This window comes from Acanthopagrus latus, chromosome 18 (genome assembly GCF_904848185.1).
Source record: "Acanthopagrus latus isolate v.2019 chromosome 18, fAcaLat1.1, whole genome shotgun sequence".
Taxonomy (NCBI): domain Eukaryota; kingdom Metazoa; phylum Chordata; class Actinopteri; order Spariformes; family Sparidae; genus Acanthopagrus; species Acanthopagrus latus.
The window spans coordinates 24,167,979-24,183,569 of NC_051056.1; the positions used below are offsets into that span (position 1 = coordinate 24,167,979).

The 15,591-nt window shown below is 40.3% G+C and overlaps 1 protein-coding gene across 14 annotated transcripts in view; it reads right to left on the reverse strand.

Annotated features, from left to right (window-relative positions):
* dlg3 (discs, large homolog 3 (Drosophila)) overlaps positions 1–15,591 on the reverse strand; it is an 87,448-nt gene that overhangs the window by 71,156 nt on the left and 701 nt on the right. For 6 of the 14 annotated variants that reach the window (XM_037076612.1, XM_037076607.1, XM_037076610.1 and 3 more), the window contains exons 1-3: positions 15,289–15,474; positions 13,655–13,786; positions 5,302–5,387 (exon numbers count right to left, since the gene is read on the reverse strand). In XM_037076612.1, the coding sequence (XP_036932507.1) occupies positions 5,302–5,387; positions 13,655–13,786; positions 15,289–15,328 (258 nt within the window). In that variant the 5' untranslated portion in view covers positions 15,329–15,474. Of the gene's footprint in view, positions 1–5,301; positions 5,388–5,476; positions 5,591–13,654; positions 13,791–14,989; positions 14,996–15,183; positions 15,216–15,288; positions 15,475–15,591 lie in introns of those variants that run through there. The other 8 variants (XM_037076613.1, XM_037076603.1, XM_037076606.1 and 5 more) reach the window with 6 other exon arrangements.

Consider the following 15,591-nt stretch of genomic DNA (forward strand, 5'->3'; position numbering starts at 1 on the left):
AATCTAAAAAATGTAAGAGCAAGACAAAACACAGTGCTATTTGTTGTGGAAACAGTCACGTGCCAGAGCAGCGCAGAACTCGACTGGGTGGATAATATCTCGTACTTTATGAAAAAAGAAACCCAGCCAATTTAAACAAAAGCAGCAGAAACCCGTAACCAATCACCACAGCGTCTTCAGTACCTGAAGTTCACTGAGACCATCCCCACAGTTCAGACCACACACACCCTTAACTGACAGCAGAGGGCAGCCTTTAGAGAAGGCCATCACTGCTGCAAACTTTTTTTTTTTTTTTTAAAGTTACCACTGATCAGGCACCAACTCAGCTCTTGAGCTTGAGCTTAAACATGTTTATATAAATACACACAAAGCCCAAAGCATGCAGGCTGCTGGCATCACTGCAACCAACAGGAGGAGAGCAAAAACAGACCTTCAATATCAAGTTTATGCAAACATTTTCTTTATTTTTGCGCTGCTATAGATCAAGTATACTATGTCATATTCCAGCGATGCTAAGTGAGTTTTTCTGTGACGGCTCTATTCCCACATGGCAGCGCTGACAGGCAGGTCAACTGACGTTGCCAGTGCCAAAGCTGCACCCCCCACTCAGCAGCCTGCCTTGTCTGATAGAGGCAGCTAAGAGTAGGCCCTTTGCACTGTGCACATACACTTAAACACTCGCATATGCAACATAGTGCAGACATACCGTGCTTGCTGTGTCCATCAATAAGTCATTTCAACTCATGCAATATTCAGATTGTATGAAATGTTTCATTTTCTGTTGGTCGTTCATTTCTTAGTTATTCCACGATTAACAGGGCTGCATGATATGATGAGAAATATCCTATTGCAATTATTTATGTATTTCCCATTTACCAGGAATTATCATTAATGCATTACAATTTTCTTCTTCATTGGAAGAAAAAGTATTAAAATCACGACATTTGCTGGAGATCGCACTTTGCCATACTGCAGCTTCGACTGATAATGAAAATCAAACAAAACACATCAAAAGGTTCTCGTAACCAAATCACTAATTACCTCCTAATTATGAAATCAATTAGACTAATAAAAACAGCATCTTCTATCATGGCTTCTTTCATTTCCTCTCCAAAGGAGCTATTCTCCGCTCTCACCTGCTACTCTGCACCAAATCAGGGAATTTGCAGACTCATTTAGTTTCCCTCCCATCCTCCACTCAGGTGACAGCATGGCTAGAATACTGATGAGCACCTCACTGGGTTTCCATTAAGCATCTCCCTTTTCTTTCTCCCTCAAACTTCCCTTTCCCTCTCTCCAGGACTGTGCCCGGGCCCCACAAGCAGCTGGGATCCAGAGAAGGAAGCATGGAGGAGAAAATCAGGAGCCCTGCTGCAATGAATTAGAGGCTAGACAGGGTGGATCACAGAATACACAGAGAGGAGCTTTAGGTCGGCAGAGTAAAGTTCAAGCCGCTGTCAGAGTTTGTGGTTTAGATCCTCGACTATGGGAGTAACAGAAAAAAACATGGCGCTCAAAATGACGAGGAAAGTGCACAGGAAGAGGGAACGTGTCACACTGTGTGGACTGACATCTGCTGCTGGTGATCTTCCCCTGTGTGTTATCTAACATATATGACCAGTTTATCTAATTAAAGAGAGAAGGCCTGACAGAGCTGACAGATTTGACTCTACATCAGCCTAACAAACATTGACCAATCATTACATAAAAGGTGCTAATTAGTTCAGTTCTCCCGCACTTCTCTGGGCTCAGCTCGTCATGGACCAGTCACCGTGACTGTTTTTGACTCGTCGATACCAAGATAGTCGAATGTGTTGGTATTTGTGTTTTAATATGTTTATATAACAAAATTATATAATAACAGAAGTTACACCTATTTTCTCAGACATATTAACAAGCAAATTATTCCAAATATAAAGAGATTTTTAATAAAATATCCTCTATATTATATCATATAGTTGGGTTCAAAACACTTCATACTGATAAATTGGCATCAGAGCTATTGAACATTTTCAGCATGGTAATATCTGCTAAAATTGTCTTTTTAATAAGATATGACATGACATGACATGTGTTCCCCAACTTTAATCACAAATAACAGACTCGCTTGTAAAGCCGTTTTTTACATGGAACTTTCTTTCTGGCTGTTTCCACAGCACCTCTGTTTGCAGTATCCTCAGTCCCAGCTATCGCCCACAAAGTTTTCTATTTTCAATATAACTTTTCTTATTGCATCTGAGTACATGTATGTATAAACTCTGTTCTAACTTATTGCCTTTCTTATTATGTGTAGCATGGAGGGGGCTACAATTGCATTTTATTGTCTGCTCCTGAATTGTTTAATGAAAATAGAGCTTCACCTTGAAATTTGAGAAACGTATGTGTGAACCTATGAGGGTCAAACTTTTTCATATATCTATGATATGCCAGCAACAGAAAAGTATTTCTTAAAAAATGTGTAGGCTGCTTAACTGACTTATTTAAGTGAATACCTAACAGGGGTAACTTTTGCAATAGTAAGTGGAAGTTTTGCAAGTCAGCTGTAACATCTGTGCACTGTTGTGACTGAAAGCTCATAACACCTATGTAGCAAGCAACCAGACAAGTCTCAACAAGTAGCTAAAAGTCATGAATACCTGATTGAAGTATTCAACTAAAGTCATAAGTAAATAGCTGACAGTGTGGAAATCAGCTTCTGCCACATGGTAGTACAGTCTCTTAACACTGACAAATGTATAGAAATTTATTATTTATTTAACAATATCAGAGTAGTAGACACAACACAGGATATCAGTATTCAATTTAAATCATCTACAAAGGTTGATTTTTACATAATTAATGTCCAAAATATAACAAATCAACTGCTCATTAAGGCTCTGACAGGTCTGCGGTTCTTCAGACAAATTTTGATTACTTTTCAAACCTTGCATTGTCAGAAAATACATTGTCAGTATATTCCGTGGTATGTCTTTTTTACACAGCGTTACACATGCATACGAACTCTGTCACTCATTGAAGGTTTAGGATCCATCATAAACTGGACAACAATGTCCTCTGCACTAAAGCTTTCATTTAATACAGTCCAGTAAATGACAAGTTTACTTCAGTTCAGCTGATCGTACATAATCCAGTTGAGACTTAGCACATGAATTTCAAAAACATACTGCCATTAAGTGATTGACTGGGAGGAGGGGCTGTTAAGCATGAAGAAATAACGTTGGATTAAATCTTTTATCTCGTGAGGATTGAAATTTGTAATTTCACGATCACCTTTATACTACAGTGCTAAAAGGTACAGAAAAGGGTTTAAACTATACCTCACTTAAAACACATTAATTGCAAATATGTTCACTTATTGATCGTTCTGGTACTGAACCCAACACCCACACGCTTCATGTTTCAGCCCTGCTCAGCGATGGATCAGAAAGGTGACAGTGTAAACCCACCAGGACATCACCCACTGGTTAGTGGACTACTGTTTTGAAGCTTTGAGTTGGGCGTTACTGGTTTTGGCATCTTGGTATTTTGGAGTGTCCATATTTGGACAAAAAGGGCGGAGCTGGAGAGGACATCCCGAGGACACATTGTGTTAACCATTTAGGAAAGCATCCTGCTTTATCGTCTATTTCAGTCTTTAAGAGACCAAAATGCACAAAATGAACCTCATGCTGCATTTAAGAAGACTTAAAACTAGAAAAAGAGACAATAAACTTGCACACAACATACAATCAGACTATTTTTTGCAACCCTGGTCTTAAATGTGAACTGTGCAACTGCAGTGGACTGGGAGTCTTTCTTTTTTCCATGTTTCTCTATCCCTACTATAAATTATGAATTAAAAGAACAGATGCCAAAAACAATCTTTCAATAAAAACACATTCTACTCCTGTTGTTGTATTTATTTTCTTTCTTGTGCTGGCATGTTTAGCTCCTTCTTTTGACCCAATTTTTTTGAGCCTTGATCAGCATGTTAGATGTCTCCAGATACATTTCTGCTCACTGAAGAGCTTTTGTGACACACTCAAATCTGAGAAAAGCTTTAAAACCATTTTCTAGTGGGCTCAGTTGAAAGTAACACTACCAAGACTATAATCCTCTAAAGGTAAGGTAAGTGCCAATTCCCATTTCTGTGGTGTTATAGTACACATGTAAGGAATTGCTAATATCATATCAGTAAACTATTGCTAGCTTGCACGCCTCTAAATGTATTAAACAGGAACCAGAACATTTTAGACAAACCTAGGTTTAGAGAATGGACTATTACATTTCCTGTTGTGGGGAAATAAGCTGTTCGAGGCCTCTGTCAGGCACACATAATTTGATAAAGTGAGTCTGATGTTTCTGCGAAAGATCCAGTTCGTCATTCGAAGGTATCAAAGCTGCCTGTTGTGCCTTAAATTCAATTTTAAAAACTCAGTTTTCAAATTTTGTTGAGTTCTTTCTCTCTTTTTTGAAGTTAATGTCAATCTGAGAGACACAGAGACAAAGGTTGTGTCACTGTGACTGCAGACAAAACACACACACACACACACACACACGCACATTAAGCAGAACCTATAGTGTTTTGCTAATCTCTGCTAAAGAACAGGCCAAAGATCATTCACTTAATGGGCTATAGAAGTCAGCCAAAGATCAATTTCATGAACATTTTGGCATCGCTGAAGGAAAGTTATGAAGCGATATTAAATCATGCGAGTGATGTGAAGTCAGGGGTTCCAACCCATCCAAAGGCCATTAGAAGATCAGTGACATGGAACGACAAACAAAATTATCCATATCTTTAACCACTTAATTGATATTTCACGTGCTGAGCTCTCTGATGCTCCTTGGTAAATATCTGCACAAGGCTTAAATCTACTCAAAATGCAGCTCTTCTCCCTTCAGTTCAGTTTGTTTTACACTAAAATATTCTACATAACCATGTGACTGAAAACACTTGTTATAATGAGAGGACTGCCTGACTTCATGTGTGCAGCCCACTGATGAGCAAATGGTAATCAGCGCTCTTTTGACACTGTCTAATTTCCTCTTCACCCTCCATCCATGTGTTCCTGCCTCCAACTTTTTTTTTTCTCCGTCTGACACTCAGTCACCAGGTTGAAGTCATCACCGGCGTGACTCATGACAGCACTTCATCCATGTAGGAGTGCAGAGGACGCAGGTAGTGACACCTTGCGCTGGCTGCTGAGTAACCTTAGTGCGCAGCCAGGAGGCAAAGCACAGCACACAACACAACATACAACGTAAACACTGAGCATATTTTCTCCAATCTATAATGTAAAGAAGGGAAAAAAAATTTACCTCCCACGCATCCTGCCTGCTGTCTTCTTTCACAACTGTTTGTTCTTTGTTCAGTTGCAAGGTCACCTCGTAACACTCCTGAATATCTGTGAGAAAAATAAAGACAATGAGGAGCTTATTTTTTCTTCACTTGGATAATTGTAAACATTAGTTGTGAGTGCCTTTTTTTTCTTACTCTGTAGTCTTTATTTCTAGTTCGTAGCTTCTCAGCTGGTTGGTTGGGTGTGTAAAAGAATCCACTGATCAATCATGGGCACATTGGGAAATGTCTGTATCCCTCAGTGGTGCGCTGGGTGAAAATGTGGGGGTGGGAGCCGTCTGTTTATATGGAAGTTATGTCTCTGCATTTGCAAGCGCCTTTCTTATCTTGTTGCTCATCTCATATGACTCAGGTACTGAATGAGTAAATCATCAAGTCAGTGCCCACATTATAATACTTCATTCGATCTGAACAAAATGTAGCACAAACATCAACATTTATCTACTTCCTGACTCTTAGTTTAACATCATCACAAATCATGTTTACACTCTGGGTCATTTCCACTCTAGTTGCTTTGAAGCACCATTTTAGGGGGAGGGTACATGAGTCCCCACACAGATGAATAAATGCAGACACTGCCCCCTAGCTGAACAGTAGGACATTCATATCCTGTAACATACTTGGATTTCAGTGCTGTTGAAGTTATTTCCTGAACGTTTACATCAAAGGATGAGCGGTGATGCTTAATGTGATTGTAGTAGCAGTACAAAGGAATGTTACCTTCATAGACATATTCAACAAAATGTCACTTGGTCAACGTGAATCTCTAGACAGCTCTGATCCGATTATTGTGATGCATCAAAACAACTTTTATTTCTATACATGATTTATTTTTTCTTGCGTCGTGACTTTTACCTTCTTTTTACCCCTGAGACAGAGGTCACGATGCAATCAGGGTCCAAACCCACAAACTATAGCGTGTTTCAATTTGTGTTTTAAATGACCGATTAGAAAATTGAGAAATAATATTTAAAGGAGAAATCGGGATGAATCTAGGACTCGATTTTGACACCCACAGGAATCAGAAAATCTATAGTGATGCTAGAAGACCTGTAAGGCTAACGTCAGCCTGCTAACATGCTCACAGGGACAAAGCTAACATGTTAATGTTTATATAGCAGGTTATAGGATATATAGCGGATGGGGAATCTCATTGGTTTCACAGGTTTTTGGTCACAAACCAAATTATTGGATATATTTTTTCAATGGTGACAGCCCTGAATGTTAAGGATAACCAGTGTTATTACAATTCACCCTAAATAGAAAGTCAATCTCGGTTCTAAATTTCATAACAATTTATTCAATAGTTTCACTCAAAACCACAAATGTCAACCTACTAGTGGGGCAAGAGGAAACTTCAGGGTGTCACCAAAGTCAGCAGGATTCAGGCTCTGAGAAACATGAATGACACTGTCAGCCTGAGCCACGCAGCTAGCAAGGTAAATAACACAACTAACCATAATACAAAGACTCACAGAAACCAGGTTCTTTAAAGGAGAAGTGGGGCAGAAATAACTGTATACAGTCCCTATAGTAGTAAATATGGGGGCAATCAAACATACATCCATCTGGCACGAGTACCACTGGTGCCATAAAATATCCGCCTATCTGCAAAATGGCTAACAGATATCTAGCCAGGACTTCCTCTTTCATACGCCGGTCATCATTTACAGACCGACCAGCAACTTGAGACACGAGAATGGAGATGGAGTTGAGAGGCAACTCTTAATTCATCTGCCTATGAGTGCAGATAATAATTGAAGATTGCATATCGACCAGAGTGTTCCATCTCTTTAGCTCTCTGCACAGGATGTTTAGCTGCATGCAACCAAAGCCCACTCAAATGTGATTGGTCAATACTACTTGGACTACAAACAAAAAACCAGAACACCTCAGATTCCAGATCTTGTCTGTTGCCTACAGATTCTGCATTTGAAGGTATCCGTTAATAGAACAACATAAATAGTACGGCATGTTGCTCAACTCCTCCCCCGTTCTTTTTTTAAGTTTTCTTTTTCTTTTCGGACTGAACCCCTCAGCTCTCCTCCCCTTCTCCTCTCGTCTCCACTCATCACCTCTTGGCTCATTACATGCCCCTGTCCTGTGGTCACCTATTGAGTGGCAGCCATTTGATGAGAATGCACTGGGACAATTTTGCTGATGTCACTCGCAGGCCTGGTTACTGCACTGTTGACATAAAGAGGTTGCTGGGGAGTTCATCAACTTCCGAAAAGTTCAAAGTCTGAATGAGACGAACCACAAAGACACATTTGAGAAGGATGGCTGGAGAAACTGAATACGTTTAAAACACGTCTCATTCTACTGGCAATGTGTATCTTCTGTGGAAGACGCAAAGAAAGCTCCTCTCTGTGTTGTGTATGAGTGCGAGACAGAGAGATACGAGTCAGTATGTCCCAATAAGACACTGTGAGAACAAAAGTGTAAGAATGGAGCATGTGACTCATCACTGTGTCTGAATGTGGAGGAGTGAAGCCATGTGTGGGCAGAGGAGATTGTTGCACAGCTGAGTAAAGAGCAACCTCACTTACACAAACTCCTATATGCATGCAGACACACACATACTCTGGGTCCTGCTTGCATATACACACTTTCGCAGGCACATACAAACACAACAACACTGGAAGGCCTGATTAGTGATACACCTCATTCTGTCACTGGGCTTTATTTGTTGGTTGCTATCTTTTTCCTTAAATCTGCATTAATCGATTTACTGACGTCTGCGGGCAGTGGTAGACAAGGAGCAACACAAGCATTCATTGGGAGTTGTGTAAAATATAATAGTATCATATTCACTTGTTCAGGTTTTGTGAAGTTTGACTCTTCAGCTTCTCAATGCTCTAAAAGTTCACAGCTTGGTGTTGGGTGGGTAGCATAGAGTGGATTGATCATTATCTATATTCTTTTTGGTTTATGCCACCCTGTGTATGTCCTGCTGAGTGGTCGGAACCGCTGCAGTGGGAACTACGTCGGAAATAATGTTTTACCTCATGTTGATAACTTTGCCTTTTATCGGACTACGATTCCTAGATTACATCTCTGTAGCATCCAATCTGCATCTTCAGTGAGCAACTGGAGACTGCTAAGATGATGAGCGTGTCCTAAGACAGTGAGTAATTTTGTTCAAAAAAAGATAATGTCTACCTCAGCATGTTTTGCTAGCCTGCTGGCTAAGGTTAATAATAGCCCTGGTATGTATATTGTTGCGACCTGCATAGCAATGGTGATTTATTGGTCCGATAAATAGTATATTATCTGCAATTTATTGGTATCTGTACAATTTATAGCCAAGATATAGAGCAGACAATATTCAGCCAAATTGCTTTCATCTAGACTCAGATGCAGTATGTGGCAGTATGCACCTGTGAAGTTGGTTTGCAGACTGCCCATAAAAGCAAACAAGAAGAGGAAGACAAAAGAAGAAGAAGAAGACGAAGACAACAACACAACTGCAATTTGCGACACAGGTTCCACAAGGGTTTTGAGAGGAGGGAGGAAGTCTGCATTGTTAATGCAACAAGTCACATTGGAGGAACAGAATATTAAATGATCCATCTTTGCTAACTTCATCTTTGCCTGTCTTACCCTCGGGTGTTCATAAACTACAGGTTATGAACTTGTTTTTGAAATATAAACATGTGGAACTCGACCACGAGGAGCAGGTAATTATATGTTATCGGTGTCAGTTGAAACAAATCCATGTCATGCATCCATAGTTCCCTAATTTGTAATGACATTTGCACTGTTGCTCGTGAGATCATTGAGAACAACCCTAAATGGTAAAGTTGCAAGCTAAAAGAGCTAAAAGAAACAAAAAAGCTTGTGTATAGAACTGTATAGTTCGGCGATAATCCTCTACAGGATCATCAATATGAGTGACACCTTTCGTACATTTACTCATTTGACCATTTGTTCACAAACATTGGTAAGTTCATCTTTAAAAAAGCCTTGAAAATGTTGCATCTGTTAAGTCTTGCAGAATTTGTGCTTAAAGCTGCAACCCGGACACCTGGCTTGCTTTCACACAACTAACACTTTCAGTTACAGCGCTCATCTATTCCTGGCAGAGGTAACAAAACAGAGAAAAGTGCTCAATCAGGTCTTGAAGTGTTATGAGATCAGGATTCACAGTCACACAAAGTACAGAGAGGTTTTATTTTTTTACTTCTCTGACTTTCATAAAAAAAAAAAAAAAAAAAGAAATCTCTGAACCGCTCCAGCCCTCGCAGACCACATAAATTCCTCTCCATGGAACAAAATACATAATCCAAGCCAGAAGTCTCTCTCACAGGAATTATTGCCAGATCTCTTTTTGATGTCGGGACTATTTTGGGATGGTCTGGTTGGAGCGCTGAGCCCTTTTTGTCACAGTCATAGGGGGTTTCCTGCACCTTCTCCCCGTCCTACACACACTCTCCGTGCAGGGTCAGTGATGTTTGTCTGTGTTGTAGGCCTCTTTTATTTGTCACGCACCTATTCAGTTGGACTGGAGTCATCTCTGCATTGCCTGCCTGGGTGAATCATGCAACAAAAAAATGTTTTAAAAAATGGAACGCGCCCCTGGTTCTTTACATGACGATGAGCAACCCACCGCTCACTAGAATAACACATTCACAGGAAACTAGGTCACAATTTCAAGGCAGGGCAAACAATTCACCCCCTTGTCACCGCCTCGATAAACTATTCCCCAGGCGTTTACTCAGTAATTTAACGTGTGTCTGTTTGTATGTGTGCCCCAACTCCCTGCGAACAGCTCCCCCACCCACCTCCAACCCCACGCCTCCCACCGCATGCCTCCCACTGCATGTTTGTATGTTGGAACAAAAGGATGGATGCACAGTTGAGGCAACCTTTGTTCGTGACTGTGCAACCATGCAGACATCCAATCAAGTGGCCAGTAGTGAACCTTCCTTCCCACACTGTATCAAACACCTCTTTACTTCCCACAGAGCATCAAAGTTAGAAGATATCTCCTAAAGACAAATGCTGTACTGCGATGCCAATTGCAGTCTTCAAGAAAGACGAATACAGCAGCTCTTTTTAATGACAATACTTTCTTTTTTACCGTCAAGTTTTCATCTGAAGACAAAAAGTTCACAACAACGCCAGCGCTCCCCTTTTTCATCCCTACACCACACTGACAAAGGCAACGCAAAAATGGTCCGAACTGAACCGGTTCACATGGCCCTGAGCTTGTGAAGTCAAACACAACAGGAAAGGATAGGAGGATGAGTAATGTTTACACTGCACTGTATTCCTATTAGTGCTGCTCCTCCACTCTGCCTCCCCTGATACGAACCACATGTTGAATGAGGGGTGAAGCCTCGTCGGCCCTGCACCTGAGCCTCATTGACCACGGGCCTCTTCTTCTTCCTCTACCCTCAAACTCTGCACAGATGAGCCAGAGAGCCGGGAGAGTTGTGGAGGAAGCTTGGCAAGGCCGCCAAGAGCAGTTTATTTTCCTGCCTACCTCGGCCTCGACTCTGATTGAACATTCTTTGTGAGGAATGCTTGGAATCCTGATTTGGAAAGCTAATCCTCTCTGAGTCCCCTTCACTCAAACAAATAACCAAGTATCTTACATCTGATGTCAATGTTACTAGATTACAATTGTACATTGAATTAAGCTATTACAGAGATGCCATTGTTAACCATGTAAGCGCCACCATCTCCTGTGATTAAGATCTCAATCTGGCTAGCACAAGCTTTTGTTTTGGAGGTGAGTGAAAGAAAGTCACAATGTATTATTAAAAAATTAAACACAGCTGTTTGCAGAATATGCATTGATGGGGTAATTTGTCTATTTTTGGCTATGTTAGATTATTGAGAATGAAGAAACTAAATTTAACCTTTACTTTAGCGACATTACTGCTGGTACATCTCAGCTATATCTAATTCTACAGCTAACACATTTGGTTGCTCCGTCATATTTATTTTCTAAAGCTAGGGTAATCTACATTCCCTGGTGACGTTGTGTCATCATAATAATATACCAACAGCTAGATTTAGCTCGGCAGCAAGGCAGATATAAAATGCTACATCATAAGCCAGTTGTTCTGCTGCAATGTTCATGTCGTTTTGTGTAGTGATATATGATATACTGAATGTTGTTACTGGGAATCCAACTATTCAGCCCTTTAGGTATGAGTCAGTCAAATACTGACATTCTAGGTTGGTGTTTATCTGAAGATGAGACTGAACAATCAGCTATCTTTCTCCAGAAAGCGACATTTTGTTGCTTTCATGTTTATCCCACACGGGATGACACTTAGGTCACGGTGAAAATACTGATTAAATGGGTACAAATGGTGAGAATAAATGTCTTGTATCAATCTTTGCTAAACTGTTGCTTTTAGCTGACCAGAGTGAGTCAACAGGTCAGTATGTAACTGCCCTGTAACAAGACAGAGAGCCTACAACCATGGTAACAGCCCTGTGTAGCTGAAACTGGGCACAGCAGTGCTCTGAGCTAAATGCCAGCATGCTAATGTGCTCACAATCACCACATTTCCAACCCAAAGTACCTGAAACTCAAAGCCCAAGAAACTCTCCGTGCAACATAACCCTGTTTCCACCATTGTGGTCCAAAGACTCATGACAATTAGATAAATTACTCCTCCAACCTATGAAAAAGTAAGGTTTGTAGTTGGTCCATCTGCTGTATGCTTTCTTCCATATGTCCATGTTGCTGCGTTGAAGGACAATGAACAAAAATCGAACATGCTGTGAGGACTTCACCAATCAAAAATGTTTGGTGCTGCAAGCCCACAAAGTACTTAAGTCCTCCCCCTCCAAACAGGAACTTTATGGGAGTTAAATAATGTCCCAAGAATATAATTTAGACCCTGGTCCCTGCAGTGGAAACGCCTCCAAAGGTTGCTACTCCATAGAGAAAGTTCTTTGTGGTTGAAATGAGACTAATCACAATGCTGTCATGCAGATTTTAAGCAGATCCATGTATAATGTTGACCACATTCACCAAAGTGGATAAGTCTGATGGGAATATTGCTAGTTTTGCGGATACTTGGTCAAAAGTAGCTTTTGAAATGGGACTTGCTTGACTGTTTAGACACATTTGGTCTCAGAATGATGGAATACAGCAAATGAGGCCCAACCACCTCTTGGGGTAATGTTCCACAGCCAACCTCTGTATTCACTGAGGTGCAGAACAAGCAAAAACATCAACAAATCCTGTCTTGGCGCATTAAACTTTCATTGCTCTTGCACTACCAACTCTGAGTTTAAATTATTAAGATTTATCAGCTGTAAAAATTGCACTAAGCCTCCCTGACAAACAAAAAGAGATGTGATAAAAGTAGGTTCAGCACTGGAAAAAAACCACACCATACTCTATTTCTTTAACTGCTGCCTGAGCGCCCCCCTACCCCCCCACAGCAGCGAAGCAGCAGTGGGTCAGCAGTAGCAACAGCAGACCCAGGGGCAGGCATCATTATGACATGGCTGTGGTAATTAGAAGGACCACTCAACCATTGCTTAAACTCAAGTAATGTGCTTTATCTGCCTTAAAAAGGATCTGAGGTTGAGATTCCCACTGGCTTCACTGAGCTCTTTTCCAAAACACCAAACGTGTCATGAAGGTGTAGCTGGTCAGTGACTCTTCAGATGAGTCGCAGTAGAAACTATCCACACTTCGAGATACTTAAGGATTAGTAATATCAGTTAAGCCTGCGGCAGCTTCGATATATCATCGTACTATAGATTTCTGGAGACGGTGAATCTGTTTCTGTTTTTCTTTGAAAAGATCTACGTCATGTTTATATACTTTCCTACGTATACAGCCCTGTTGTGTAAGTCAAGAGAAGAACTGTGGTCTCACTGTGTGACAAGTCTGGGCTTATAACAACTCACTCTATAGATAGACTGTTGTGTATGGCTTTATTAGGATTTCATTACAATCTGAGTATGTTACAGAGGAGGGTATACAGCAAACCTTTGTGAGGCAAACTGAAAGGGCTCTTTCATAAGACTTAATTGGGAAACATTTAGACTCAGTTAAGTTCCCATTCAAATTAATACAACCTGACTCTGTCTACATCCTGTGTCTGCCTGAAGCCAATTACATGACAACACAAATAAAAAGCCTACGACAACTACATGTGGTAAACCAAAGAAATAACGAAGCTGTAAAGCATCTCCTAAGAGAAGGCAGCGTTAACCAGAAAAAGTTATTTAGAAAGTCCTCCCTCAGAAAACTGTGATGTAATTTGAGTTAGACAGCAGAGTTTTGAAAGACTCTGCTCTGCAAAACAAGACAATTCACTGTGTTTTTCTTACCAAGAAGGGCTTGGAACAGCTGGCTGCCCAAGATGGCAGACACTTTGCCCACGCTTGTCTTCAGGCTCTGCTCCTCTGGACTGGTCAGGTTGGCCTGGTAGCGTCTGAGCAGTCCCACTGCTCTCTCTGTGTCTGCCTCACAAAACAAATACATGTCTCAGGACAACAGCATCAGAGAATCCACACATGCTGACCATCATTATTGACGGGGTAAATAACATTCTTATGAACTGGGATTAAATACAATTTAAAAGGCGTTTCATCCAGGGGTAGAATATAAAAATATGACAAAACATCTCATCAAGCTATTAGGGGAAGCAGCTTGAGTAATTTAATCATCAAGAATCGTTTACCCTGTAAATGTCAGCAAATAGTGAAAAACGACAAGTTTCTAGAGCGCCGGATGAGGACTAAATATCCTGTTTTGTCAAGCCAACAGTCCAAAAATCTAAGATAATCAGTTTACTATATCACTGAGAAAACAGGAAACTACCAGTGACTTTGTGCCATTTTTGTTTCCAAAATTAAATGGTCAACTGATTCACACAATTATTGCTTCACTGCAGTTAATCAATCATTAATTTCAACTCTCGAATCCATAGATAGTAATCATTCTTTTTTTTTTTTTGGTAAACTGGCCTTGAAGCTATATCACAATATTTTAAGTAATCTTTTTTGAAATCTCCTCAATTTCATTTTAATAACACTAATACACTAGATTTCAGTACATTTATAAGCATATGCACACAGTATGATCTTGGTTATATTGCCCTAACCGTAGGACTGATCACTAAAACCATTTATCACAATATATCATTTATTTTTACCAAATACCTCAATGTCAAAATTGTAACAATATTGTAGGTACATTAAAAAAATATTAACACAATGAGATTTTCTTATTAATAATCATCATTAATGTGGATATATTCCAACTATATGGGTAACTGCAAGTATTAGAAGAAGTCCAACAGTCTGGTAAGTACGAAAACGTAATGTCACTATTGTGCAGCATTTGTGCACTACTGTGCCATATCACAAAACAAATACATCCAAAATCTAAGAGGATATATATATTCTCACATATCACCCAGTCCTGTCTCTGGCCAAACTGTTACAAATAGAGGATATTATAAAATGATAATGATTTGTATTTCACTGATGCACAAATGGAGCTGCGGCTGTTTGTTCTATCCCACTGTGGAGCACATTAAAGGTATTTTTCTCTTGCAACACGACTGTACAGCTGGTTGTTGAACCCGGTGGGTGGTGAGGAGCACAGCAGAGAGATGATGCACACCACGGAGGTAAATCTACTACTTCACAGTTTCCTACCTGCTCCTGAACATTTTGATCGAGGAAAAAAGAAAAAAGAAAAAACTCAGAAGAAGTAAACTGCTGCCCGGAAGTTGCACAAGTTCCAGTTACAGTATTTTATTTTTCATTCCCTAAGGACTAAAAAACAAAAACAACAACAAGATTGTAACTAAAATCAGTGGACCCGTGAAAACATCCGTGCACAAATTTACCTGGATTAATGAGTTGACGTTTACCTAAAAACTTTAACCGAAATTAACTGCAAAACTTTGACACGTGAGAGAGATGAAGGGTTGCGTTGCGTTAACGGTACTCACCATATTTATGCACCATGCTCTGGCCGACTCGAAAAGTCATGGAAATGACAGTTTGGGATATTTTTGGTGGGAAGAGAAAAAGAAGAATACTACAACATGAATAGTCAAGGATTTTTTTTTTTACAACCACAACTCTCTCTCTTCTTCTTCTTCTTCTTCTTCTTCTTCTTCTTCACCACAACACTTAGTTTTAAATCCAGGCTCTGGACACTCCCCGTCCGTTACTGTTCCTGCAGCGGTTAGCAGTCATCCACACCCACAGACAGAGGTTAAGCTGTGACAAGAAGAAGTTGCTAACTTCAT